This window comes from Poecile atricapillus, chromosome 25 (genome assembly GCF_030490865.1).
Source record: "Poecile atricapillus isolate bPoeAtr1 chromosome 25, bPoeAtr1.hap1, whole genome shotgun sequence".
NCBI lineage: Eukaryota > Metazoa > Chordata > Aves > Passeriformes > Paridae > Poecile > Poecile atricapillus.
Window position 1 is genome coordinate 5,859,509 of NC_081273.1, and position 27,608 is coordinate 5,887,116.

General features: G+C 50.6%; 1 protein-coding gene across 10 annotated transcripts in view; it reads left to right on the forward strand.

The window, feature by feature from the left end:
• The window catches only part of NCAM1 (neural cell adhesion molecule 1), an 84,527-nt gene that overhangs the window by 30,809 nt on the left and 26,110 nt on the right, over nucleotides 1-27,608 (forward strand). For 3 of the 10 annotated variants that reach the window (XM_058857077.1, XM_058857081.1, XM_058857082.1), the window contains exons 2-15: nucleotides 10,253-10,327; nucleotides 10,461-10,679; nucleotides 11,284-11,427; nucleotides 12,068-12,205; nucleotides 12,607-12,724; nucleotides 13,372-13,541; nucleotides 14,302-14,444; nucleotides 18,315-18,344; nucleotides 22,076-22,226; nucleotides 22,650-22,834; nucleotides 23,231-23,327; nucleotides 23,916-24,086; nucleotides 24,718-24,849; nucleotides 26,742-26,756. In XM_058857077.1, coding sequence (XP_058713060.1) covers nucleotides 10,253-10,327; nucleotides 10,461-10,679; nucleotides 11,284-11,427; nucleotides 12,068-12,205; nucleotides 12,607-12,724; nucleotides 13,372-13,541; nucleotides 14,302-14,444; nucleotides 18,315-18,344; nucleotides 22,076-22,226; nucleotides 22,650-22,834; nucleotides 23,231-23,327; nucleotides 23,916-24,086; nucleotides 24,718-24,849; nucleotides 26,742-26,756 — 1,788 coding nt within the window. The remainder of the gene's footprint in view (nucleotides 1-10,252; nucleotides 10,328-10,460; nucleotides 10,680-11,283; nucleotides 11,428-12,067; nucleotides 12,206-12,606; nucleotides 12,725-13,371; nucleotides 13,542-14,301; nucleotides 14,445-18,314; nucleotides 18,345-22,075; nucleotides 22,227-22,649; nucleotides 22,835-23,230; nucleotides 23,328-23,915; nucleotides 24,087-24,717; nucleotides 24,850-26,741; nucleotides 26,757-27,608) is intronic. The other 7 variants (XM_058857079.1, XM_058857086.1, XM_058857083.1 and 4 more) reach the window with 3 other exon arrangements.

Consider the following 27,608-nt stretch of genomic DNA (forward strand, 5'->3'; position numbering starts at 1 on the left):
CTGGAGCTGTCCTTTGTCCTTCCTGGCCTTATTTGCCCCAGTTTCCACCAGTATTGTTTTTATTATAAACCAAAAAAAACCTGCATTTACCTTTTATTGTTTGCACAGTCAAATAAATTCCATAGGTTTTGATTTGTGGGTTTGTTTTTTTCCTGCTCTCTGTTGATAGGGCAGGGTTTTTTTTCCTCAGGGAAAAGGTGACATCCTGAACTCTTTTTTTGGGAGATAGTGAGAAAAAAACCCAAATAACCAAAGGACTTTTGGTCCTTTTTGCAAATAACCAAAGGACTGTAGATACCGAGGAACACAATTTATTATTTATTATTTAATGGAATTTGTTGGGGAGGTGTTCTGGTTTCATCCCATCCAGAATCCTCTGCCATGGTTGGTTTCACTCTGCCCTGTCCACACATTTGTTGCTGGGCAATGTGTTGTCCCAAATTAAGTTTTGTGCTGATCAAATTCCCTTTTTTTCAGGCTGAAATGATGGGGAGAGTTTGCAGTGAGTTAATTTTCCCTCGTGTTCCTGGTTCTTTGTGCAGCCCTGGCTCTGGGTGAGGTTGGGAAATGCAGGGATTTGGGCTGGGAAAGCAAATATTGGCTCTGGGTGGTGGAGGTGGAAGCAGGATATTGTATCTGGGACATTCATCCCAAGGGATGTTTTAAAGTAAAGAGCACTCGTGGGGGTGATCCCAGGAGGGTTTTTAGTGCAGGTTTAGTGCAGGAGGGTTTTTAGTGCTGCAGGAGCTGTGGCCATGCAGTGACACTTGGCTTTGTCCTCTCAGCACAGCCCCTGCATCCATCCCTGCTGTGTGTCTGCCTTTGGGTTTGTCATTTTGGGGACGTTCTCATTCTGCTGCTACTCTCAGAGGACATTTCTCTTGCTCCTGCTGCCTTTTCTGGCCCTTTTCTGTATTCCAGAATAGTGCTGCTGTTCTTGAGCTGTCATTTCACACCCTGGAGAGGAGCAGGGAGTGCGGGAGGGGAGGAATTCAGCAGGAATCCTCAGGTGCTTTAGAGGTCTTTGCCCTCACAGATCACTGAGCATCTCCTTTCCTTCCCATTCCCTTTCAGTGAGTAGATTTTACACTGTAATTCTAATTAAAACATTGTAAGTACCAGGAAAACATGGTAAACCTGATTAAATGAGAGCTCTGTTGCTAACATCAATCAAACACATCAGTGTTCAAAGTCATCTGGAGATTTCTGGGGCTTGGAACCCTTAGCAAAAGGGTTACAGAATATCCTGAGTTGGAAGGGACTCAGAAAAATCTCCAAGCCCAGCTCCTGGCCCTGCAGGACACCCCAGCCATCCCACCCTGTGCCTGGGAGTGTTGCTGTTGCTGGAATTTGGGACATTCACGTGCAGAATTAAGGAAATTCACGTTCACAAGGCAGCTGTAGAAGACATAAATCCTCAGGCCTCGTGGAGCACTCGCAGCCATTAGCACACAGGGGTCAGGTGCAGTCTGTCCCTGGATATTCATTATCCCAGGGATTAACCTTGCCTGCTTCTATTTCCAAAGCTGCTCCTGCCCGTGGCTGGAGCCCAGGTATCACCTCTGGCTCATCCCTGCCCCGGTGCAAAATTCTCTTTAAACAGAGCAGCCCCTCCCCAAAGGGGCTCAGCTGCATTTCCAGGCTGGCAAATCCCAGTGCCAGTGCCTGCTCAGGCTCCATAAAGGGGCTGGGAGCTGAGGCTGCAGAGCAGGCACCAAAAATCTCCAGACATGAGGTGTTCAAGTCCACTTCTACACCTGAAAAAGGATCTGGGGGTTCAGATTCTTCATGGAACCTAAAGGAGAAGAACTTCATTAGAGAAATCCTGCCTTGGACCTTTAATTTATGCCCCAATATTCTGAAAGTCCTGGTTACCACTGTGGTGTATTAGCTCTTTCTGTTTAATTGTCCTGCCACTAATTTCCAGATTTTTCTGCCAGCACTTGGAGCAAATTGTTCTGATATTTCCCTCCTGTGAGGAGAAGTTCTGGAGGAGACAGAAAAAATGGGAGTGCAGGAGAGTGCAGGGCTGGGAGAAAAGCAAAGTGCTGGACTGGTGTGTGTGGCTGGCCCAGGCTGGTGGTGCTTCCCTGGGATTACAGATTTGTGTTTACATTTTGGTCATTCCGTTTGGTGGGGCTGCACTGGTTTTAGCACAGATTAAAAGCCTTTATGGATTTAATACAAGGCAGCCTTTTGGTGGTGGCAGTGATGAGCTGTGGCTCAGGCTGTGCTCTCTGAATTTACAGCCTGCACCCGTTGTTTTCCTCCTGGAGGGGAGGTTCTTTTCCTCCTTTGATGGGGTGTTTTCTGTGTGCAGCATCAATTAAAGATGCTGAGCACGTGGGGCCTGAGGCCGCTGCTCTGATTTCAGTCAGAGCCAGAGGGACTGAAGCACTGAGGAGATGGAAATCAGAATATGGCACTGAAGGAATAAAGGAACCAGCTCCGAGCCACATTTGTGCCCTGTGTGTTTGGATCTGTGTGGAGAAGATGAATCTCTGTGTGTGCCTTTGTTATTTGATTGGGGATTTTCAGAGATCTCTTCCAAAAGCAGTGTCATGTCCAACACCCAGCAGCAGGAGTCTGGTTCCCTTCTCTTCAATTTTCCCTCTATCCTGTATCTTACTGCCTCAGGAGAGGTGTGAAAATCCTCTTGTGGTTCACTGGAGCTTTTCTTTTGGAGTAAATTCTTGCAAGTAGGAGTAAGTTATTTCAAGGAGTCTCTTGCAGAGACCAAGAGAGGTTCAGAGCAGAACTCCTGACAGTTCTCTTCATTTTTGGGGCACAAATGCTCAGCTGAAATGTTCTTTGTCTGCCTTGCCTGACTTAGGAGTTGCAGTGATTACATTTCTTGTGTTTGCTGGGCCCAATTCTCCCTGGGTTTCCAGGAGACTTCCCAGAGGAGCGTGGCTGAAGCCTTTTCTTGGCTCTGGCAATCTGGGGAGTGTTTATCCTGTCAGTCACAGCTGATGCTTAAGGCCTTTGGATACCCTGGCTGGGTTCAGATTCTTTCTCTTTCTCCCTTGGCATCACTGATTTTTGAGCTTCTGGAGCTGTAAATGATGTCTAAATTTGGGTTTGTGTAAACTCTTCCTGTTCTATGCATTGGAGGGGCTGAATGAGGAAGGGTTCTGATTTATTGCCTTTACCTTGGCTTTATTCTGCCAGCCAGAGAGCTGAAATGGTGCTGAGCAGCAGAGAGCAGTAAACAAGCTCAGTTCTCTCTTGCCTGAGGGATTTTTTGGTTCCTATGCTTGCTGAGCAAATAGGGCAGTGTATTAGCATGCTATTCTTCCCAGGCTTTTGCCTTCTGTTCTCATTGTAATAATATTTCAGTTTTTATTCAGTGGATGCTGTTAATGACTCCAATAGTCCTGGTGATATAATCCAGAGATTCTGGAGGTTCTCTCAGTGTGCTGCTTCCAAAAGCTCTTGCAGTTAGCACAGCCCTGAAACGTTACCCACAAATTCCAGGGGTATTTCCAGAGGCACTGATGTTTTTAGCAGGTCCCCAAATTCCCAGAAACATCTTCATGGTCTGTCCTGTGACAGGGCTTTGGCCTTGGGCTGAGGTGGTTTTCTTCAGCACTGAAAGCTCATCTAAAAAAGGATAAAAATGATAAATACTGACATGTGCTCTTGTTCTTTCACCTCCTTGTGCCTTCTGCTCTCCCCATGTGGCTTTATTTAGTGAGGCAGCTTCCCCATGTTCTTAATGTCAATTAATTTATTAATGAAATTTCTTCTTTGCCTCGCATAGCAAGGAAAAATGAGTCTGTTTAATCTTAGAGTAAGGCAGCACTGGTAATTCCTGTTTCTTACAGGGGAGTCAGGCTAAGGCTGTGATTTTTAGCTCAGTCTAAACTATCCAGTGGTACTCAGCTACCACAGAATTCCCAGGTCCCACCAGGTATGAAAGATTAATTGACACATTAAAGAAACTATTGATTTCTGACACTTTACACTTGGCACAAGACGGCTCCAGATATGAATTTAAACTACTGAAATCTCCAAAGCACTTTTGTGAGCCACAATTCATGAGAGGCTGTAACTCTCTGAAATGCAGGTGGAATATTTGATGTTTTCCTGCTGCCAGAGGGCATGGCTGGATGGGATATTGGGAATAAATCCTTCCCTGGGTGAGTGGCTGCCTCTGGATGTGTCCAAGGCCAGGCTGGACAGGACTTGGAGCAACCTGGGGTAGTGGAAGGTGGAGCTGGATGAGCTTTAAAGTCCTTTTAGGTGCAGAACACCTCAGAACCACAGCCTGGGTGCCTTGGAGATGGGTTCTCCATCTTCAGCCAAGTTCTGTTGTCACTCCTCAGAAACTTCCACCTCCTGCTTGAGCAGTGAGACCAAAATCCACTTTAAAGCATCGAATGGTGCTTCACCAACAGCAATCCAGAACATCAGGGCCTTGCTTCTGCCTGGTTTGACCTCTTTGGGGACAGAGAAAAGGGAGAAAAACTACATTCCATGTGTTCTTTTAACTGAAATAGATGAGAGGTTTATTCTTCTCCTGAGGTTCCAGTGCTGTGATAGGCAAAGGGAGAAATGGCAGTGTGGGATGTGCAGGACCTGGAATGTGCCTTCCTGGAGCTCAGTGTTCCACTGGAATTAATAATTTCTGTAGAGCAAATACTGAATTTCAGGCTTTGCAGCTGCTCCAGCTTCAGCCATTGCTAAAAAGGCTAAACTAAACTAAACCACCACGTAGAAAAGGCTGGGGAAAGAAATGTTTTCAACACTTTAGGATCAAATCTCAGGCTAGGGATGCTCCTGGGGCTGACTGATGGACTGTGGGGGAATGGAGCAGGAATTGCTTCCTTTGAGGAAGAGGAATAGCTCCTCCCTGGAGCTGCTCCTGCCTGACAGACGCAGTAATTCTGTGTTCCCCTCAAGGATGCAGCTTGTGCTGCTCAGCACACTGCCAAGACAAACTGGCTGCAGCAAGATTAGCCTCGCATCCTGAGCTTTTACAAATCCTGTTTTTCTCATCTTCTCCCGGTCCTTCTCTCAACACAGTGTCACCCACCCAGATTTCTCTTTCAGCAGAAGATTATAACTTGCTTGGTTTTTAATTAAAATTGTCCATACTCTGATTTAATGGCTCCATAAAGCATCCTGGCTTACCCTGCCTCAGGTAAATGAAAATATTTGCTGTGGTAAATAGGGCTATTAGTTTTATGATCCATAGTAATAAAAAGCTTTTATCAAGAATGTCGTCAAAAGAGGCATAAAATTGTGTTCCATGTAAAAATACTGAGATGTCTGGCAAGTTTTACTGTGAATCATAAATTTCTGTAGGAAAAGGTGTAATAGTGTTTTTTGGTGTGCCCTGTGGTCATTTAAAAATTAAAAGTGCTTGTGAGCAGATCTTGTACACGGAAAGGATGGGGTCACAGCGTGGACATAATTGGAATTATTCCCTTTTCCCTGCGCAGATTCCCTGCATCAGCTTGGACATGTCACTTTGTTCAGAGGCAGAATAATTCTGACTGAAATGAAGCAGAGGAGAAACATCTCCGAATTTTCTGCCTGTGTTTTTGTGCTGCCACAGCTGCCTGGGCCCCTGATTGCAGCTGCTTAGCCAAGCACATCTTTCCCTGGCACGGTGCACTTTGGAATAGTCCCCAGGGATCTGCGGGAGGGCAGAGATGGATGGGTGCACGTGGATTTTGGGATTTTGGCTGGGAGAGCCCTCCTGGCCCTTGGAGGCTGTGTTGGGTGAGACCCACAGGGCAGAGAGGTTCCTCCCTGCCCAGGCTGTGCTATTGGATAGAATAATTGGAATTATGGTTGGTTTGCAAGTGAGCAGTGCCTGGTTTTCTTACAGCAGTGAGTGAGTGAATTACCCTTCTGCCACCCCCAGCATCCTCCTTTACTGGAAATGGGGATTTTCATCCCCTGAAAGGCAGAAGGGTGGCTGGAGCAGAGCTCCCATGGCTCTGGATGCTGTGCCAGCTCTCAGTCCTTCCCCAGAGCCCTGTGTGTTTGGAGCTGGGACTGGGACAGGGCAGGGGATGCTCCCTGTGTGCCTTCCTCACATCACTGCGGGTGAGGAGCATCCCCCACATCCAGGGCCACCAGCTGGGCAGAGGTGGCTTCATTTTGGGCTGTTCCTCCCCTGCGGGTGGCTCTGGTTCTGCCGTGGCACCGTGCTGAGCTGCTGCTCCCTGCCTGCCTCTCCGAGATCTGATATTCCCCAAAGGAATCAGCAATCCCCTCCTCCAATTCCTGGCAGATTTAGGGAGCGGTTGCCATGGCGACGGGGGAGGAATTGGATCTGCAGCCCAGCTGGGATCAATCCCAGCTGCTGCCTCCTCCTCCTGAGCAGTCAGCGTATTTTTAATAAAGTGACCGTGTACAGGAGCCTTGTCTTTGTCTTGTTAAGCCTTTGTTGTGTATTAAATCCTGAGGGCTTTCACCATAATCTGCTTCGCTCACCAGCTTGACAAATCCCGCCCTTACTCCACGAGCTGTGGCCATTAGATCCAGGAGATATTTCTTTCCTGATGGTTTTTATTTCTGGAATTGAGTTTAATTGGTGAATCGTTGCTAGAAATGAGCGAAATTAAAGGTACAGCCTGTGAGAATGGAACCAAAGCTTCATTCCCAGCTGAGTTTCCTCCATGCTGCGCTTTATTTGCCCGAATATTTTTAATGGTTTTTTTTTGGTTTTGGGTTTTTTCTGGGCTTCACTGACGTGCTGTGGTGGTGCATGGTTACCTGGGTTACCTGTGACAGGGATTCCTGCTCCTGGAGACACCCTTGGAGGCAAACCCCATCCAAATTCCCTCTTTAGAACTGGGTTTAGCCCTTAGAACCGAGTTTAGCCCTTGGTGGGACTTAGAGGTAACCCAGGAGCTGCAGTGTGAGCACATCACTGGGGTGAGGAGAGCCCAAAGGGAATTCTGTCCTTTTCCACTTCCAGGGCTCCATCTGGGAGCGTTTGGGCTCCGTGGTGAGGGGCTGGGGGCTGTAAAGGAGCAGGGGTTCTGTAGGAGGGGAAGGATGGGAGGGGATGATCTCCATGAACCCACGGGAAATCCTTGACTGAGTGTGTTTAGTGTTCCAGGACTTTGGTGGATCCTTCTGTGGATCCAGAGCAGCGTGAGCATTCACATTCCTCTTTCTGGTGTGTCACCTTTGGAGATTGGGCAGCCACAGACCCAACACACAACAATTATCCCACTTTTCTGTGCTGCCCAGGACACTTTATTTACTGCCCAGGTACAGCCTCCTGCCGTAACCTCAGTCTCAGCCCAGCAGGGACACAGCCTCCCTGCCTATTACCAAAATCACAGCTTAATTTGAGCTCATTTCTTTTGTTGAGATGCAAAACTAATTATATTGAACTACAGATGAACAGGAAGTTGCATTAGCAAATTTGTTGGGTTTTTTTTTTTGTTGTTTTTTTTAATCAATGGGGAATTATTCAGCATTTTTTGGGGGCTGGGGAACTTTATAACCAGATAAAAGATATGGGGGAGGGCAGAGCTATAAAAAGTGTTATTGTGTGATTATGAAGAGGCCTTTTAATGCAGTTATTATGTGATGCTAAAAAGGCCTTTATTGCTTGAAGTTGGAAGCAGAATACAAATGGGCTCGCAGTGTCTATTAAATGAAGAGTGGAAAAAATAGTCCCCATTTCCCTGAACTGCAAAGCAAAAATAACGATTAAACAGCGATTAAAATCAGCAGTGCTGGCTTTGTTAGTGCGATCACAGGCGGAGCAGCAGAGCTGAGGAGTGGGGAGCGATTGTTGGTGAGGCTCCAGGCACAGCCCATTGTTCTGGGGACCTGTTTGTCCAGGTGACAATGGCAGCTTCTGCTCAGGCAGCCGGGGCTCAGCTCTCCCCGGTGTGAAATAAGGACAGATGAGCTGGAAGTGACTCATTCCAAGGGATGCTTCCTTCTCCTGCAGCTGAATTGCAGAAGTTACCTGCAGTTTCTGTGGCTGGAGCTGCTGGACAAACACAGCTGGGCTCTTTTGTCCCTGGTTTCATCTCCAGCCATCTGTAGGACAAAGCCTTAGAAGTGTTTGCAAACCAGGGCAGCCCCACAGCCCATCCAAAATCCTCCAAAGAACCACCAGGAAAAGCCACTGGGAGAGACTGGGGAAAAAAGCCAGGTAGAATTTTGCTCCTGGGCATCTCTGGCAGAGCAGAAATGTTGTGATTTCTCAGTTTTGTGTCTGAACTCCCCTTTTTGTGCACAGGTGAGCACTGGGAGCTCCCAGTCCCAGTGGAAAAGGGAGGGAATTGGCTCTTGGGATCAACCTCTGAGCATCCTGATCTGGGCTGAGCACGCTGCTGTGAAGTGTGTTTGTTTATCCTGGGGGTTCACAGTTCCCGTCTCGTGGCAATTCCTGGCTTTGAAAAGTGCCTTTCTGGAGTCAGGAGCAATCCCTGGGGGCTCCCCCTGTGCCTCCTTCACGCTGGGAAGGGGCTGTGCTGATGTTCAGTGAAGGAATCGCTGCCCCTCTGCACAACCTTTGCAGAAATGCTGTTCCTTGTTCCATAATGATGGGATTTAATGGGACCTGTACAGCTGGGGGAGCAGAGGGAGCACTGCCTGAACCAGCCAGAGCCAGGGACCTCCTTCTTCCTCTCCTTTCTAAAAGTTTTGCCTTCCCAGGGGTGGTTTCCAGGTTTCATTCTCTTGAAAATCCACCTAGCACTTCAATGCACAAAAGGAGCTGAGCAGCAAAAGCAGGAGAATCTGAGAGCTGGGTGTTGCTGCCTGGGCTCAGATCTCCTGCCTGGCCCTTCTGGCTGTGTTTCCAGCGAGGTATTCCCTGGCTGTGTAGTTTCCTCCTGTTCTGTGCAGCTGATGTGGCACACACCGGCCTAAAGACGCTGAATTCGGGGTGATGGAGAGTTCAATGCTTTCCACAGAGCTTTTCTTCTCCTTCCTGGCTGGAGCAGGAATCACCTGAGGATGGAATGAAAGGCATTGACAAGCCCAGGCTGTGTCCCTGCCTTTGCAGCAGGCAGAGCTCTCCTGAGAGCTGCAGAGAGCCGGGGCTGCATTCACAGAGTGCACCAGGGGGGAAATCTGAATTTCTGTTCATCTCAACGAGCCCCCAGCCATTTCAGCAGCACCCCAGTGCTGAGCTGAAAGCTGAGGGCTGCTCTGAAAGCCCTTCCTGGGGCTGGTTTTCCAAGCTCCTTTCCATTAGTGAAGAGGTCCAGGGGTGCTTTCATGTCCCTTTTTGGGATCCCTGCAGGACGTGCAGCCCTCCCTGTGGCTGTGACCAGAACTCAGCACTCAGCACTCCCAAACTCTGCTTCCACTTGAGTCCTGGCTGGGTTCTTGGGGTTTGGGGCTGTGTCCCAGAGCTTTGGGCTGGAGTAGCAGCGTTTATCAGGACAGGCTGCTGAGAGGAGACCCAGGAAAGTGCAGGGAGCTTGGTGCTGGGATCCAGTCTTCCTCTGGAGAGAAGTGCTGTGTCAGGGTGGTTGTTGGCTAAAGGAACGTGCTCAGAAAATCCTGATATTCCTGTCCTTTCCTAATGGGGCAGGCAGTGCTCCTTCAGCTGTGGGAGCTCCAAACTCAGTACCTGACCCCCATCCATGTGTTTCCCCAGCACTTGAAGGAATGTTGCCATTGGCACACACAGCCAGGTTTTCATTTCTGAAGCAGTGCTTGTTCCTCATAACCCCAGGTGTGCTTGGCAGCTGAAATAATGCCTCTGTGGTCTGGAGGTAAAATTAGCTGCTCTGAGAGAGAGATTTTCAGATTTTCATGCACTACATGAAAACACAGAGAGTTTTTTCCCCAAACAAAGCCTATTTTGGCGTCCTCAAATTCAACTTGACCCGGGCTTGTTAGGCCACAGATCTGCCGTGGAATTAAGCTATAGCTGGAGGAGAGCCAGAATCCAATTACATTTTCTGCCTAATGGGTCATAATTTATGCAATGAGAAGGAGGCAGGGATGCTGCTGGGGGAAAAGGGCACTGGGCCTGGGTGGGTGTGCCCTGGGAGGGGCTGCTGGTAAATGGGGATGGGGAGGGCAGGGGTGCTGTCCTTCCTCTGGTGTTCAAAACCTTCCTCTCTTGTTTAAAACCTTCTTCTGGTGTTCCAAACCTTCCTCTCATGTTTCAAACCAGCAATTCAGATCAGAAGGTAGGTGTCATCCTGGACTGTAAACTGAATAAGGGATCCACGGGCACTGTGAGGTTGGCAGAGGTTTTTTGCTGGAGCCCACGGCCCTTCTATAACTGTGCTTATTCCTTTCCCAGCCTCTCTCCAAGTGGACATCGTTCCAAGCCAGGGGGAGATCAGCGTTGGAGAATCCAAGTTCTTCTTATGCCAAGGTGCGTGGTGGCTGAAGGTTTGTGCAGCTGAGGATGAGCCAGCCCCTGCTGGGCTCCCCCTGCCCGCTCTGGGGGTGCTCAGGGGGTGACTCCCAGCTGGGCTGGCTCACTGGGCTCTTTGCTCCCCCCACAGTGGCAGGGGAGGCCAAGTTCAAGGACATCTCTTGGTTCTCCCCGAACGGGGAGAGGCTGACCCCGAACCAGCAGCGCATCTCGGTGGTGCGCAACGATGACTTCTCCTCCACCCTCACCATCTACAACGCCAACATCGACGACGCCGGCATCTACAAGTGTGTGGTCAGCAGCCTGGAGGAGGGAGACTCCGAGGCCACCGTCAACGTCAAGATTTTCCGTAAGGCAGCGCCTCACAGGCTTCTCCTGCGTGTCTGTGGGGCAGGACTGGGGATAACCTTCCTAGGAAGGGCTTTGGAGGGGGAGGAGGAAAGGGGGTGTTCAGATGCAGCCTTCTTTCTTGGTGTGAGGGGATGAATTGGATGGGCAGGGCATCCCCAGGGCTGGAATCCTGAAAGGCAGAGGGCAAGGGGTGGGAGGAGAAGGTTCTGGTGCTTGTGGTAGGAGTGACAGAGAGGAGCTGCTGTGGGTGACACACACCTCTAGTGTGGAGTGAAGAGAGGCCCAGGCATGCAGAGGGTTTGCACTGAGCCCTCAGCAGAGCCCTGCCAGCAGCTTCTCCCTCCCTGCTGGGGGATGAGCAGTCCCAAGTTCCCTCCCTGCACTGGGGATTGTTCAGAGTGGTAATTCAGCCCACTGTGGGCACAGGGCTGGAAATGGGGGTGCTGTGGGCAGTGCATTCACTCAGACCTTCATCCTCCTCTGGGAACAAGGAGATTCCTGGGGATTCGGGGGTTTCTCTGCTTCCCTCAGGCTGGAGGCAGGAGCACAGCCACAGGTGTGCTGAGGAAGCTGCAGTGACCTTCTCCTTTCCTTGTTTCCAGAAAAGCTGATGTTCAAGAACGCTCCCACCCCTCAGGAGTTCAAGGAAGGGGACGATGCTGTGATCGTGTGTGACGTGGTCAGCTCACTGCCCCCCACCATCATCTGGAAGCACAAAGGCAGGGATGTCATCCTAAAAAAGGATGGTAAGGGCTTGGTTCTTGTGCATTTCGGGGTCAAATGTCCATCTCCCTCCCACACCAAATGCTGGTGGTCACAAGGGGCAGGAGAAGCAGTTTGTGGCTGGCACGAGGCCATGGGATGTGAATTTGGTTATCCCAGGTGCTGTGGTTTGCCAGTGGCAGGGCAGTCATATTCCCACTGAAATGGCCATCAGGCTTTGGCACCAGAATCAGTCAAGGAATGCTGGAAAAAAATCAAAAAAGTGCCATCAGACAGAAAAGCTGGAATTTGTGACACCCTCCAGCCTTTAAGAGGAAAAGGGGTGAAAGCTCCTTGCAAGAACTTTTCCCTTTCTTCCCAAATGCTGCAGACAGCCATGGGCAGAGGGGCTGGCTCAGGCCCTGGCTCCAGCTGAGCACACAGGTGGTGAGGCTGGAGCTCTGGGCAGGAGGGGTCAGTGGGAGCATTGGTCTGTTTATCTCCCTGAGCACAACCACAGCACTTGGCTGATCCCCACAGATGTTTCTTCCCTTGGCAGAAGCAGATCCAGCTGCAGCAGCATCTCCATTTCATGGTGGGGAGGGAGATTTCGTTCCACCAAGGCCAGAAGGGGCGAGCAGAGGAGAAGCTGGAGTGAGCTCCCCTTCCCTTTGTCCTTTGCAGTGCGCTTCATCGTCCTGTCCAACAACTACCTGCAGATCCGGGGCATCAAGAAGACGGATGAGGGGACCTACAGGTGTGAGGGGAGGATCCTGGCCCGTGGGGAGATCAACTTCAAAGACATCCAGGTCATCGTCAACGGTGAGGGGCTCGGGGCTCAGAGCAGCGCCTTCCCCCAGGCTGCTGCTGGAGGTGCTGCCTCAGGTTCACAGCATCCTCTTCCTCTGCTGTGTGCAATGAAAACCTGCAGGGAATGCACTGAGGGTTTGCCAGGTGTTCATGGGATAAAAACACCTTGAGGAGCCTGAAGCTTAGAGTGAGGAACTGAGCTTGGTGGTGCTCACGAGAGGTTTTGGCCACCACACTGAGTTTTTTTGTTTCTCTCCACCCACTGCCCATTCTCCCCTGTGCTGATGACTTTGGACACACCTCAGACTCATTGCTGAAACCCTGCTGGTGCTGGTTTGGGTGACTGGTGCCATCAGAAACGCAAAGAAACCTTCTGTCCTTTCCAACTCAGCCGTGGCTCTCTTCTCTTGCAGTCCCTCCGTCGGTGCGTGCCAGGCAGAGCACCATGAATGCCACTGCCAACCTCAGCCAGTCTGTCACCCTGGCCTGCGATGCCGATGGCTTCCCCGAGCCCACCGTCACGTGGACAAAGTAAGATCTGTGTGCAGCGTTCCCCTGGGCTGGGAAGGGAATGTTCTAACTGGGATGCGTTGATTTTTCTCACAAGAGTGGTCTCACCATGGGGCTGGAGTCACCTTCTGCTGTGGGTCAGGCAGGGAGCACAGAGCACACCCAGGGAAGGGAATCTGAGGGTAAAAACCTGGTTGAGATAAAAACAGTTCAGTAAAGCAAAGCAAAGCAAGGAGTTCCTTCAGTGCTCCCCATGGTTCAGCCAGGTCAGCTCTGTCCCTTCCTATCTTCCTGCATTTCCCTGGCAGGCAGTGATTCCCACTCCAGGGACTCTTTTCCTGGAATTCTGTAGCCTTTGGTGAAGGTTGGGAGCACAAAGTGATGAGGAAAGGCTGGTGGCAGCGTGGAGTGGTGCCTTGGTGTGGCTTTGGTGGGCTCACAGCTCCAGGAGGTGAGAGTTCAGCTGCCAAGAGCCCTGAGGCAGGAAAGGTTGGGAATGGGTCTCAAGCTGAGCTCTGGGGACCATGGGGAGAGGAGAAGGTGCTGGTTCCTCCCAGCACGAGGAGCTGCAGTGGAATCATTTCTGTTATAAAATAATTGCATGAACAAGCCTGAGCCAGCCTTGGGTCGCTTCTGCCAGCACAGCCCCGTGTGCTTTGTGCCCCCAGGGATGGAGAGCCCGTGGAGGAGGTGGAGGATGAGGACAAATACAGCTTCAACTACGATGGCTCTGAGCTGGTGATCCAGAGGGTGGACAAGAGCGACGAGGCCGAGTACATCTGCATCGCTGAGAACAAGGCTGGCGAGGCTGATGCCACCATCCACCTCAAAGTCTTTGGTAACCACGCCCTGGCAGCCCAGCTGGCTGTTGGTGACTCTGCTGGGAGCTGGGGGAACCTGCTTATCCCAGTTAATGCCTGCTGGGTTTATCCCGAGCTGCTGCTGTGTGCACCACCCTGCCATCGTGTGTGTGCGTGGGGAAACTCATCCCAGCTCCTCTCTGCTGAAACACAGGCAGGGCTGCTGGGATCAGACCCACAGGCTGCTGGAAATCTCCTCCAGGCCTTCCAGGCTGAACCCTGATCCACCAAAGCTGAAGTTAAAAGGGTTTTAGCACTTGAGTGGGGCTTGCTGCAGCCTGGACAGTGAGGTGAGCTCCAAGCCACCTCTGTGTGAGTGAGCTCAGGCTTGGAGGAGTGAATCAGGAGCTTTCCTGCCTCCCAGGAATCTGGAAGTGTTGAGGAATGTGGGATTCTCCCTGCCTTGTGTGCAGCCACCTGACAAAGCTGCTTAGCAAAGGGCTGATTTGGGGCAGGGAAAGTCGGCAGGGAGGTGGAAGAGTGAGCTGGTAATCCTGGGGGCTGAGCATTTGTGCACTCTCAGATGGGTCCTCAAAAGGAGCCTCAGCTGTGAGAATGAGCAGAAGAGGCTCTTGAGGTCTTCTGCAAGGAGGTGCTCTCATGAAAGTCACTCTGCTCCTTCCCCAGCTGGCAGTAAATTGTCACAGTTCTCCCCAGTGCTGCTTGTTCCAAACACTGCTGTGACAAACCAGCTTCACCCTGAGCCCCACCTGAGCAAAGGCTCCTTCTCCTCCTCAGCCAAACCCAAAATCACCTATGTGGAGAACAAGACAGCCATGGAGCTGGAGGACCAGATCACGCTGACCTGCGAGGCGTCAGGGGACCCCATCCCCTCCATCACCTGGAGAACCTCCACACGGAACATCAGCAACGAGGAGAAGGTACAACCCTGCCCAACGCCCCGAGGGGTTGTGGGGTCAGCACAGCTCGTCCCTGCCTGCCCCTGGCCTGCAATTGCATGTGGATGCACGAGGAGCTGCTGCTGCTGCTGCTGCTGCACTGGTGCAGGGCTCACAGCCACACCTGGAGCGGTGCCACAGGCGCCCACCTCGGCACAGAGCAGCTGGGGACACCTTTTGTAATTCCTGCTGTGTTCCCTGGGGGGTGAATTCGATTGGAGAGACCCTAAACCCTCTTCAGAGGAGCTCCCACAGTTGCAGGAAGCTGCTGGGAGTGGGAATGAGGCCCCTGAGCCCAGAGCTGTGCAGGTGGCAGGTGAGGGGTGCTCCCTCTCCAGGATGCAGTGGATCCAAAATGAGCCTGTTCATTCCTCCTCCGTGCTGTCCTCTGACACTGCACATCCCTGAAGCACAAAAGCCTGGCTGCCTTTTGTGCTCACCTGTTCTGTTGATCCCATCAATACCATTTTGTTCTTAAAAGGCAAAAATAATTAGCAGTTTTTTTCTTCTTGAAGAAGAGTGCTGGTGTTGTTATTGGCGACAGCTCCTTTAATTAGCCGGGGTTAGGAAGTGCTGCTGTACTGGAGATGTTTCATCAGTGATCAGGAGGCAGAATGTGGAGCCAGAGAAAGCCTAGACAGAAGTAAGAGTGAGGAGTTGTTGCTAATTAATAATCTCCTAATAACGGGATGCTTCAGGGCTCAGCTGCCTTGGCCATGCCAGAGGTTCTGGCTCAGTGTGGAGGCAGCAGGTGACACCCTGAAAGTCTTGGAGCAACAGAGGTGTCCACTGTCCCTTGTCCCCACAGCTGCTGTCCTGCAGTGCAGCTCCTAAATGAGCTTTTTTAATTGCCCCCATGACGTCAGCCCCTCCCCACGTTGTTCATGTGTAACTTTATTAATCAGGGTGCCAGAGTTTTCCAGCTTCAGCTCTTTCTTAGCATCCTCTGGATCCCAGGGCTGCTGTGAATCCCTGCAATGTTCAGGGAGAGGTTTCCAGTGCCTGCAGAAGCTGAGCCTGACTGGGGGACCTGTTTGGGCAGGATTTGAGGTTATTTATTCACGGGTTTGTCTCTGTTAGGAGAGCCCAGGGAGGTGCCAAGGGCTCCAGTGCTGCTGGCTCTGGAGTTTGGATGACAGCCATGGACAGAGCTGGGGCAGGGAGGAGAATGTAAAAACTAAAGCAAGTGGCAGAACCCCCCCCTCTGCAGCCCAGTTAAACCATCAAGAGCTCAGTGGCAAAACTGCTAACTCATTTTTGCTGGTTTTTGAGACTCTGCTTGATGCTCTCAGGTTGGTGATCAATAGCAAGGGAAATGTTCATACTCTGACACTTGCAGATGGGGGGAAAGCCAAGGTTTGAGGTACTGCCATGTGTTCATGGGCTGGTTCAAACCTTCAGGGCAAACATTATTTTATCATAGCCCATACAGTCTCTAGGCTGGATTATTTTTTGTTGGTGTGTGTGCATTTTGTTTTGGTTTGTCTTGTACTTTCCCCATTCTCTCTCTTGTGCTCTGAGTTGAGGTGAACATTTCAGATGTCCAGAAAACCCTGAGGTCAGAACAGCTCTATAAATATTCTACTACAAATTCTATTAGAATATTTAATTCTATTACATATTCTGTTACAAATGCATACATTCCATTTATTCTCCACTTTCTTTCTCTGGGACAGCACAGGGGAGTGGATGGTCTTTGATGCAGGACAAACAATGCTATTTTAAGAATTATCAAGCCTACTTTTGAATATTTCTATTATCCAGCTACTTGGATGCTTCTCTCTTGCTTCGTGCTGTTTGCTCTTGTAATCATCCCTCAGTGTGGATTTTTAGAGGTGTGGAGGTGCTTTAACTCCCATAACATTCTGGAAAACTTACCCAAACCCCCAAAGAAAAAGGGAGTTTTAGTTCAGCTGTGTCTCCTGGCAGATTTTGGGATGTCCCAGGCGCCCTTCCCATGGGAACATTCCGGGTTTGTCACCCAGCACTGGAGCTCAGCCTGTGGGGATGGGGGGAAACACTCTGCAGGTCCTTGATGCTTTATCCAGAGCTGGATTGGGAGCTGCTGTCCCAGCCACATCACCATTCCCTGGAGGGCAGAAAACAAAGGGAGCATCTTCTCACCAAGGGCTCAGCTCTGATTCCTCCCTCCTGCATCCCAAGCACAGTTTAACCTGTGTGCTGTCACTGGGCCTTTCCCCCAGGGCTGCCCCTGTTCCTCAAGCAGGAAAATGCAGATTTCTGCATGGATCTGAGTTGCTTGGCTGGATTACAGGTGTCTGTCACCCCTCTGACAGGAGAATCCCATCACTGCATTGTGCTGTCCTAGAAACAGCCCAGCCCATCCTTCCTCTGGTGTTCTGGGCTGCTGTTGCTGCCCAGCAGCCTCTCTCAGCTCTGTGTTCTTGGCAGCCAAAGCAAATGGATGAGTTTTTAATAATTTAGGAATCTGAAGGTGCACGAGGCTTTGGATTCCCCCCTCATTGCCTGGGTGGAGCTGCTCTGTCTCTGTCTAGGTGAGGAAGAGTTAGTCTGGAATTCCCTGGGATGGGGAATGTGGCTCTGCCTCTTTCCTCACACCCCAAGGGCTGTTAAAAACCCTGAGGGTTTGGGAATGGGCTTTGTTCCTTCTTCATCTTCCTTCAGGTTGCCACCAAGGGGTGAAAAGTGTCCCCCTGTGCTGCCACCACGGAGAGCAGTGGGCAGGAGTGGCAGGGGACTCACAAGGCAGGTCCCTGGACTGAACTGGGACTGGAAAAGGGATTCCTCTGGATTATTGGGCTGCCTGTTCAGCTTTCGAGCAGCTCATGCACAGCAGGAAATACCCAGCTAGAAATGGCCAGGTCTGGGAGTGTCCCAACCCCTGCAGGGCTCGGTGAGCTCCACCTCAGTCCCAAAGAAACCATTTGCTTTCCTCAGAGGCACTGTCAGACCAGGCTGTGTGTCCCATCTGTCACTATTTTGCTCTCACAGTGTTCACTGGAAGCCCCCTGGCAGCAGTGCTCTGTTTTTGATTCTCATTCCCTGAGCCTCCATCTCCATCCCTGTCACCCGTGTGTGCTGTGACATCCCCACAATGTCACTGTGCCTCCCAGCCAGTGATGCCATCCTGGCTCTCGTGTTAGCAGCTGATTTTTGACTCCTGAACTGAAGGGGATCAATGGAAATAATAAGAGACCAGGAGATAGCTGAAATATAAATTCCAGGGGAGGGAATGGAAAGCAGCACTTTGGCTCTTTGTGAAGCACAGGGAGCATGGTCCATGGTGCTGCTGGCTTTCTGTGAGTGGGAAATATTTCCTTTAATTGAGGTTTGTGCATGTTTGACTGCTGGGGGCTGTCCCCAGCCCAGCAGGGGCCGGGTGCTGCCATCCCTGAGCACAGGGAGCTCAGCCTGCATGGAACCAGGGCTCCAAATGCATGATGAGCACATTAATCAGTGTTAATTAATCAGTGTGGGTTGGCAAACAGAGCAGGGGCACAGCACCAGGTCTGTACTCTGCCATTCAGTGGCCAGAGTCACTTCCTGAGCAGCAGGTGTGTAGGAGAGGTGAGATGTGATGAGGAAACCATCACTGCTATGTAATAAATCAGTCTGGAGGTGCCATCAGCCTTTGTTCAGTCATTTAAAGACCAATTGAGAGGCTGTGAAATGGTGAATGGCAACCCAAATTGATGGGAAAGGGAAGCTGTGATCCCCTCCCCACACAGGAGATGTACAGCTTGGAGCCTGCATGTGCACGCAGCTCAATGTGCTGCAAACACTGGTACCTGAAAGCAACCTTTGATAAACTTTTATTGCTTTTTTTCTGTTGTTGTTGTTGTTGTTGTGTTCTATATCTGTTCTCTCCAGGCTTCGTGGACCCGGCCCGAGAAACAAGAGGTATAAGATTACCAGACCTTTAGCAAACTTCTTAGGTTGTTGGTTTTTGGTTTCTCTTGTAAGCATTAACAAATCTCTAGTGCAGTAACCGACTAAACGAGCATTAATCTGACCCAGTTAAATACCAGTATGTAAAAGAAGCAGCTTCTAGAGGTAGAAATTGCTTGGCATGTAGTGATGCATTTTTTGGATGAGCAAAGTAGCTGTGTTGGGAGTGAGGAACTCTGCTTGTCACTTAAAAATTAAAGAAAAGGCGATTAAAATTAAAAACGAATGTAAAATGCTGGTTTTACCATTTTTTTTTTTTTCTATGCTGCCAGTGTGAATCATCCTCTCTTTCAGAGAGGGGAGAATTAACACCAGCCTGTATTTTGGGAAAGTAATTTTTCCCCAAGAAAGCCTCCTCTGCTCCAGCCAACTCACCTATTTGCTTATGGCACTCCTTCAGTGTGACCTTCTCTTTAAAGGACAACTGCATCGTGTTCCATTTCCAAGTCAATGCAGAGAAACCTTTCACGAGGAGCATTTCTCCAGAAAATGCTCCAAATTGCTCAATTCTTTTTATTTGTCTTTGATCTGCAAGGGTCAGCGAGGGGGAGGTGGGATAATGCAGGGACTGGGGTTGGTGCAAGTGGGGTTTGATTTTATTTCACATTCAGTGCTGTGCTTTAATAATAACAATAATAATAATAACAATAATAATAATGCAGCTGATTTGTGGCATTCTTGCTTCAAAATGGACCAGAAGGAAAGTTCCCAAACAAATAGCAGGGGTGAGGTGGAGAGCAAAATGAGCTGTCAGAACTGGGTGACTCGGATTTGTATTTTTAGGATCAACTTTGTGGAGGCTCTGATTTTTTTAAAATTATTTTTAAGCCATCTTAAATCCCAGAGGCTGAACAAAGTGAAGCTGTAACTCGAGCACCACCCAGCTGTGTCTCATGGGGGGCTGAGAAGATCCTGCCCATTCTTCCTTCAGAATAATCTGTTGGATCGTGGCAGGTGGAGGCCTCAGATATTCAGAGCAGTTTGCCTTGAAGAATTTGGAATTTGAGTAGTTGCATCTCCCCAGGACTCACACAGATTCCTGTCACAGCTGTCCCCTCCCTGCTCCCAGTGTTTCCTCTGTGCTCTCTCTCTCCAGCTTTTGATTAATATGAGCACTAATATTATTAAGTTTGCTGTCTCTAAATTTCTTACTGCCTCTGTGTCTCTAAATACCCCAGTGGGGTGCAGGGTAGCTCTCTAAAATTGCTTTTAAATTGATTTAAAGTTGCCTGGGGGCTTTGGGCAGTGGATTCCAGCAGCAGGATGAAGGTCAGGGAATGTTTGGCATGAGGTGTTTCGCTTTCACTGGAGGAATTTCGGGTGAGGAGGTGAAGTCAGTCCTGGCAGCATCTCTGGGTACCCTCAGTCACAGCCCAGACTGGTGCTGGGTAAGGGGTGCAGCCTTAGGAATGTTCAGGGCTGCAGGTAAATACAAATATCAGCCACTGCAGTGCGAGAACAGAGCAAGGACAGACCCCTCACCTTCCTCCAGTGCAGTTCCTGCCTGGGGTCAGGATTTTCAGGGGGTTTGTGGGAGGTGGGTGAGGAGGAGACAGGACACTGCAGAATTATTCATGGATGCTTCTTTGGGAAAGGCCTGAAAGCTCCAGAAGGTGAAGGGAAGGGGGATAAATGTGTTTTATTTGCCTCTGCCTGCCCCCTTTGGCCCTGAGCAGCTGAGCTCTTGCCCAGCTCTGATCACAGTGGCTGTGCCCCAGGGCATGGCCAGAATTTGGGGAAAAATACCTGCAGTAGCTCAGGATAAATGCCAATAATTGGCAATGTAGGGAACATGGTGCTCTGTTCCAAGGAGTGCTGCACTGCCCGTGTCCCTGGGCTGCTCTCCCCAGCACCAGGGAGCATTTTGTTAACCCAGATCCTTGCAGCCAGGGAAATTTGACTAAAAGGGTTACAGATGTCAACATCTGGCTCCCAAATTCCTGCAGCAGCCAGAGCACCTGATGGGATGTGCTTTCTTGGGTAGGTGTTTTTCTCTTCCTTAGAGTGTTTTTTCCTGATCTCTCTTTTTCTTCCCTTTTGCCTTTTTGCATTAAAAAAACCAGAGCTTCATCTTCGGAATCAGTTGCATTGCTCATGAAATCATCACTGACCATGATTTCCTGGCAATCCTTTGTGTCAGATCTTGAGGAGGTGGGGAGAAAGGCAGGAGACATTTGGGTGTAAAATTGCCTTTTCTAGAATCACCAGTGGTGACCCTACAATGCTGTTTTGTCCCTTTCACTCTTCTGGTGAGGTCACAGGGACAAGTGTTGAGAATTTGCCCCCAGACCTGTGGATCCTGCTGGAAGTGAGCTGTGGTTTTTGGAGGGAAATGGGAAGTCAGACAGCAGGAGAGCAGTGCAGTCAGCCAGGGGAGTGAGACAAAAGCAGATTTTGGTTGTGTGATACCACAGTAGTTTCATGTTAGGCTCTGGGAAATGAGCACCACGTGTCCGTGGAATAGCTGTTCCCAGCAGGAGAGGAATGGAGTTTGTAGCTCATGGCACTGGCCAGGATTGCAGCAGGGAAGAGAGAGGAGAAAAATACACTCAGTTGTTTATGTGTCATCAAAAGATACTATTTTTGTGCATTTGAAATTGGCCTGGTGCCCATGAACTGATACTGGAACTAACCGAGGTGACAAACAACATTTATTTGTAGAAACTTTGTCAGTCTCAGGGGCTGAGACTTCAGCTCAGCACAGAAAGAGGCTTCAGGCCCAGAGGTCTCACACCTGAGGTACCAGAAATGCTTTTTGTGCACTTGGCTGTTGGAAATCCTCAGGGTTTTACTCATTTATCAGCACTTGTCCTGTACCTTCCAAGAAAACAGATGCTCCTGGAGAGTGGCAGGATGGAGCAGCAGGCACAGCCAGGAGGGTGCCAGATTTACTCCCTGGTGCTTGTGCTGCAAAATCAGAAACCAGAGGAGGGAGTTGGTGCTTTAGAGCTTCCAGGAGGGAGAGAGGAGTCCATGGCTTTGTGTCCTCGTGGATTAGGGGAGCTTTGGTGGCAAATGGGAGAGGGAAACGGTGTGGGCAGGGATGGCTGGGTGGGTGCAGTCCCTTGGCAATCCCCTGGATTTTACATTCCCTGTTTCTCTCTGTCCGTGGCATCCCCGCACTCTCTTTCGTGTGGGAAGCGGTTCTGGGATTTTCTTGAGGCAGGGCTGTCTCTGGAGGTTTTCTTGCCCTTTTCACTGCACTTTCCTCTCTTCCTGTGCCACGTTCAGGTGAAAGTTCTGAGCTTCCTTTTTGGCTGATTTGTTTCTGAGCTCTGGATCTGTTCTTCCTTACCCGTGTCAGGGACACTGAGATAAAACCAGTATTGCTGAGAGGACAGGAAGGGCTGCATTCTCTGACTGGAAGCTCTTGGGGAGGTTTCCTTTTTTTAATTTTTATTTCTTTGCATGCTGGCAAAACTTTTTAACCAGAGCTGGATCTCTGCACTTCCCATTCTGGGGAGAAGCTTGACTTTGTTCTCAGACACGCAGTAGCTCCCTTGGTCCTTCTTTTCGTGTTTTCCCCTTCCCCCGAGCGCTCTGAGCCGCGGCGGCGGGCGCTGTGTGATTCCTCTTGGAATTGCCTCTGGTGCTCTCACCTGGCCCCAGGTGAGGGGATCCCGTGGCGTGGGGCAGGGTTTGTGTCCCGGGGGACAGCTCTGACCGTGCTGTGTGTCCCGCAGACGCTGGACGGGCGGATCGTGGTGCGCAGCCACGCGCGCGTGTCCTCGCTGACGCTCAAGGACATCCAGTACACGGACGCGGGCGAGTACGTGTGCACGGCCAGCAACACCATCGGCCAGGACTCGCAGGCCATGTACCTGGAAGTGCAGTGTAAGTGGGCTGGGAGCCTCCCTCCGGGGCTGCTTCGTTCCCCGAGGGTGGGGAAGCGGCTCGGGCCGGTAAAAGTCTGCTCTGAGATGTTGGGACGCTCCTTGCGCCTGGCCACGGATCTGCTGCAGTCCCGTTTGTTGGGAATCAAATGCTCCCTTGAAACAGCTCTCCTGCTGTCATTTCCCAGCTCCATCCTGCTGGCTGCTCCTCCAGCAGCCGTGGGGCTGAGCAGGTTTTCTCCTCGTGCCCTTCAGTGAAGGACATTCCCCACCCCCTGGGTGAGAGGACAGCTCCCATTTCCAATATTAGATTCCCTTTCCCGCATTGAGGTGGACTCCAGCCAAGGGATCCTTACGGTGAGGCTGCCTGGGCTGCTCTGGGAGCTTGGCTGGCTCCAATTGCCTTCCCAAACTTGTCTTTCAGATGCCCCCAAGCTGCAGGGCCCTGTGGCCGTGTACACCTGGGAAGGAAACCAAGTGAACATCACCTGTGAGGTGTTTGCATACCCCAGTGCTGTCATCTCCTGGTTCCGGGACGGGCAGCTCCTCCCCAGCTCCAACTACAGCAACATCAAGATCTACAACACCCCCTCAGCAAGTTACCTGGAGGTGAGGAAAAGCCAGCAGGGCTCTGTGCCATCAAATAATTAATGCTGAAAGAATTCAGCCTTGTCCTCTTGGTAGAAATGAAGTTGAGATGGTGTTTCCAGCATATAAATGCTGAGAAAAGCGGGTAAGATCAGGTAAGATAAAATCTTTATCAGAAGATAAAGAAGATAAAGAAAATTAGGAAATGGAAGATAAAGAAAATCAGGAAATGGAAGAAAATCAGGTAACAGAAGCTCAGCCCCCGTTTGTCTCTGCTTTGTGCCCACTGCAGTTCTCTCCCCCATGGACAGCCCTGCGAGCACAAACGCCTGGATTTTATTGTAGCTAAATTCAGGGCTCCTCAGCAGAGTGAAAAGGGTTTTGTGATCCCAGCCTGAGCCTTCCTTCCCCCCACAGGTGACCCCAGACTCAGAGAATGACTTTGGGAACTACAACTGCACGGCTGTGAACCGCATCGGGCAGGAGTCCTCTGAGTTCATCCTGGTGCAGGCAGGTGAGCAGGGAGCACTGGGACAGAGTTTGTGTTGCTGGGGTAGCAGGAGAGCAATTTCTGCCTTCCAACAGGCTCTTGATAGGTTTTGGGCTGGGTTGGACCTGCTCAGCATCTCTGCTCCCTCGTTTCTCCGGGGGCTGGTTCTTTTCTGTGCTCCCAGAGCCCTTTGTGATCTGCTCCCAGAGCTGTGATCTCGGCTTTGTGCACCCCAAAGCAGCCAGGCCCCCTGGCAGCAGCTGAAATCCAGCAGGATCCAAGGCTCAGGGCTGTGCCAGCCCCTGGAGGGGCTCCAGGGCTGCCAGAGGCAGATTTGGGACTCGAGCTCTGCATTGCAGTGCCCTGTGAGGCACAGTGGGGACATCCAGGACACTGCCCTGCCTGTTTTCTTTTGGAGAAGGGACTGGGAGTCTCCAGCCTCTTAGAGAGGAGACAAAATGAAGATCCATGCACTAATTAACATCTTTAAAAGCTGCCTAAACACTCTGGGAGCCTCAGCCCTACCCCTGTCCTCCGCTGCAGGGAGCCAGGGGCTGCTGGAGCTCCTTTCCCAGCCCCGGTGTCTCACTGCCTGCTGTCCCTTGTCCCCAGACACGCCGTCCTCGCCCTCCATCGGCAGGGTGGAGCCCTATTCCAGCAGTGCCCAGGTGGAGTTCGAGGAGCCCGAGGCCACGGGCGGGGTGCCCATCCTCAAGTACAAGGCGGAGTGGAGGGCCCTGGGCGAGGGGGACTGGCACGCCAGGCTCTACGATGCCAAGGAAGGTAGGAGCCACAAAAACACCTCATTCCTTCCCCACCAGCACCGAAAACAAACTGGCATTCCTGTAAGGAAAAGCCAGGGAGGGTGGAGGGTTCAGGCTGGAAGCTCCAGGTGAGTTTTTAAACATTTGCTGTGAGCAACAACTGGAATTTTCAGCTGGAAATGAGGGTTGGGCTTTGCTGAGAGCTCTGCCTGAGCAAGGTGAGGAATCCTGTGCTTGGAATAATGGTTTTCACTTGCTGCTTCCCACAGGAGGCTTTTGAACCCTCATCTGTCACCCCTTGGTCCCCCTTGGAAAATAAACTCTGCTATTCCAGCAGCAAACCCATCTTGTTGAAGTGATCTATAGCAGTGCCCGCTGCATAAAATCCATCTTGGAGTCAAATAAAGCAAAAGAATTTTGATCTGGGGAGGGCTGTGAAAAGGAGAGTTCTACTCCAGAGCTGAATCTTCCACCACCAATCCTGTGTGGAGCTGAAATTCCTATTTTAGCCCCTCTGGAGTGGTGTGATCCCAGCTAGAGTCAGGTTTATTTGTCCCTTTTCTCCCTGCGCAGGGAAAACAAAGTTTGTGTATTTCTTTCTTTGAGTCCTGAGCTTTTCTTTGCTTTTTTTTTCTTTTTTTCCCCCCCAGCCAACGTGGAGGGTTTGGTGACCATCACAGGGCTGAAGCCTGAGACCACCTATGCAGTGAGGCTGTCAGCAGTCAATGGCAAGGGCGTGGGGGAGCTCAGCCTGCCTGCCGAGTTCAAAACACAACCAGTTCGTAAGTACAGCCCTGCCTCGCTCTGCTTCCCTCCCCTGCAATCTCTGCCATGCATGGATCTCACCTTTTCTCTCTCACAGACCTCGCTGCACCCTCTGTTTTCTCTGTGGTTTTGGGTTGGAGTGGATTTTGAGGATAATTAAAAAGCTTTCTTTGAAGGGAGGAGGCAGAGGAGTTGTTTCATTTGCACTGGGTGGTGTTCCCAGTTTAACCTTGATGTTGACAAAGAGAAGGGGCTGTGGAAAGGAGAATTTTAATGAGAAAAAGCAGCTGAGAAGGGTTTTGGTCACAGAGAATGCAATGTCACTGTCACAAGGCTGGTTTGTTTTCCAAATTAAGGTGTTCAGCACAGCTCTGGGCTGTGGAAGGTGAGGGCAGGGTTACTCTGTTCTGATGATGCCTGTGCAGCTCTTGAGGGCATTCCATGGATTGCTCAGGCTCTGCTCTGCTCTGCCTGGGCCATCTCCACCTTTTGCTGTGGCCCAGCACTGTCCTGTTCCAGGAAAGAATTAAATCCCAGGGAGCTCTCCAAGGTGGGAAGGAGAGGAGGAGGAAAACGTTTAAAAAGCAGAATGGGCAGGGGAGATGTGCCCAAAGCAGTCAGGGAGAGGTTCTGCTCCCGTGGTTCTTTCCCTTTCCTCCTGCATCCAGCCCTGGACTGTGGTTCCCAGTTCTGGACTGTGGTTCCCAGCCCTGGACTGTGGTTCCCAGCCCTGGACTGTGGTTCCCAGCTCTGGACTGTGGTTCCCAGCCCTGGGCTGTGGTTCCCAGTTCTGGACTGTGGTTCCCAGCTCTGGACTGTGGTTCCCAGTCCTGGACTGTGGTTCCCAGCTCTGGGCAGTGGTTCCCAGTTCAGGACTGTGGTTCCCAGCTCTGGACTGTGGTTCCCAGTTCTGGACTGTGGTTCCCAGCCCTGGACTGTGATTCCCAGTTCTGGACTGTGTTTCCCAGCTCTGGACTGTGGTTCCCAGCTCTGAGCTGTGGTTCCCAGCTCTGAGCTGTGGTTCCCAGTCCTGCACTGTGGTTCCCAGTTCTGGACTGTGGTTCCCAGTCCTGGACTGTGGTTCCCAGCCCTGGACTGTGGTTCCCAGCTCTGAGCTGTGGTTCCCAGTCCTGCACTGTGGTTCCCAGTTCTGGACTGTGGTTCCCAGCCCTGCACTGTGGTTCCCAGCTCTGGACTGTGGTTCCCAGCTCTAGACTGTGGTTCCCAGCCCTGGACTGTGGTTCCCAGCTCTAGACTGTGGTTCCCAGCCCTGGACTGTGGTTCCCAGCTCTGCACTGTGGTTCCCAGTTCTGGACTGTGGTTCCCAGCCCTGGGCTGTGGTTCCCAGCCCTGGACTGTGGTTCCCAGCTCTAGACTGTGGTTCCCAGCTCTGGACTGTGGTTCCCAGTCCTGCACTGTGGTTCCCAGCTCTGACCTGTCGTTCCCAGCCCTGGGCAGTGGTTCCCAGCTCTGGGCTGTGGTTCCCAGTTCTGGGCTGTGGTTCCCAGCTCTCCACTGTGGTTCCCAGTTCTGGACTGTGGTTCCCAGCTCTGGGCAGTGGTTCCCAGCTCTGAGCTGTGGTTCCCAGTTCTGGACTGTGGTTCCCAGCTCTGAGCTGTGGTTCCCAGCCCTGGGCAGTGGTTCCCAGCTCTCTGCTGGGATTCTCTCTCTCTGGACCCTGGACTGTGTTTCCCAGCCCACCCTGAGCATGTCTGGAGTCCCCTGAGCTGTGCCCAGGCTCGACTTTGCCACCTTCTGCCCATCCCTGCTGAGCAGGACCCACCTGGGTGATTTTCCAGCTCCATATTCTCTGTCTCCTCACATCTTTTACATTTATTTTTTTTGTGTGTGTGTGTCTATCTCCCACTTTTTATTTCGATTTTGTGTCCCATCCATGGATAAACCGCAGGCATCCCTCACCCACGTAAGTGCTCTCTGCATTTCTTTCACTCTCTCTTTGTGTTTTTAGAGTGTTCCTTTAACACCCAGAACTTTCAGCTTTTAATTTAGTGCCTTTTTCCTCTCAGGGGCTTTAGGATTGGAGTAACTGGTAGTGTCCATTTCCTAACAACACTGACTGGGGTAGACACTCTGCTCTGTTTTAGAACAGAATTAGGGTTAACTCTTTGTCTGTGCTCTACAGCATGCAGTTGAAATATTTAATGTAGTGATTATCTAATAATAATAATAATAATAATAATAAAAATAATAATAGTTAGCTTCTTGACTCAGAGTGGAGTAGTGGAAGGCTTTGTATTTATGAATCCATTAAAAATTGTTCAATTTTAATGATACTGGGATAATTCAGGGAAATCAATTCAGCTAAGCTGCAGATCTGGTTTAGACCAGAGCCAACCAAAAACTTCAAAATTTTGAATATCTCCACAATTTTGAAAGCACAAGATTGAAGGAAAAAAATTCAAATTTTTTTTTTCCTCTTCTCACTAATGATTTTTACCACTGGTCAGTCTTCCAGCACTTGTGTAGATTGTGTGATTAAATAAATAAACCTCATACTAAATTTTAAAGCATGGCACGTTCCCCACTTGCCCATGCAGAATGAGTCAGGAATGTGATGGATTTGTGTGATTGTGAGAGAAACACTGAGATGGCTCCATAGCTTTGTGCCTTTCCAGTCAGAACTGATCAATGGAGCTAAAAAAAAACCTCTTTATCCCAGTGAGCATTATTCCATTTATCAATGCATCCTCGTGGAGAGCTGCTGTTGTTCCCAAGATTACCAGGACAAGCTCGAAGAAGCTGCTGTCACATTCTT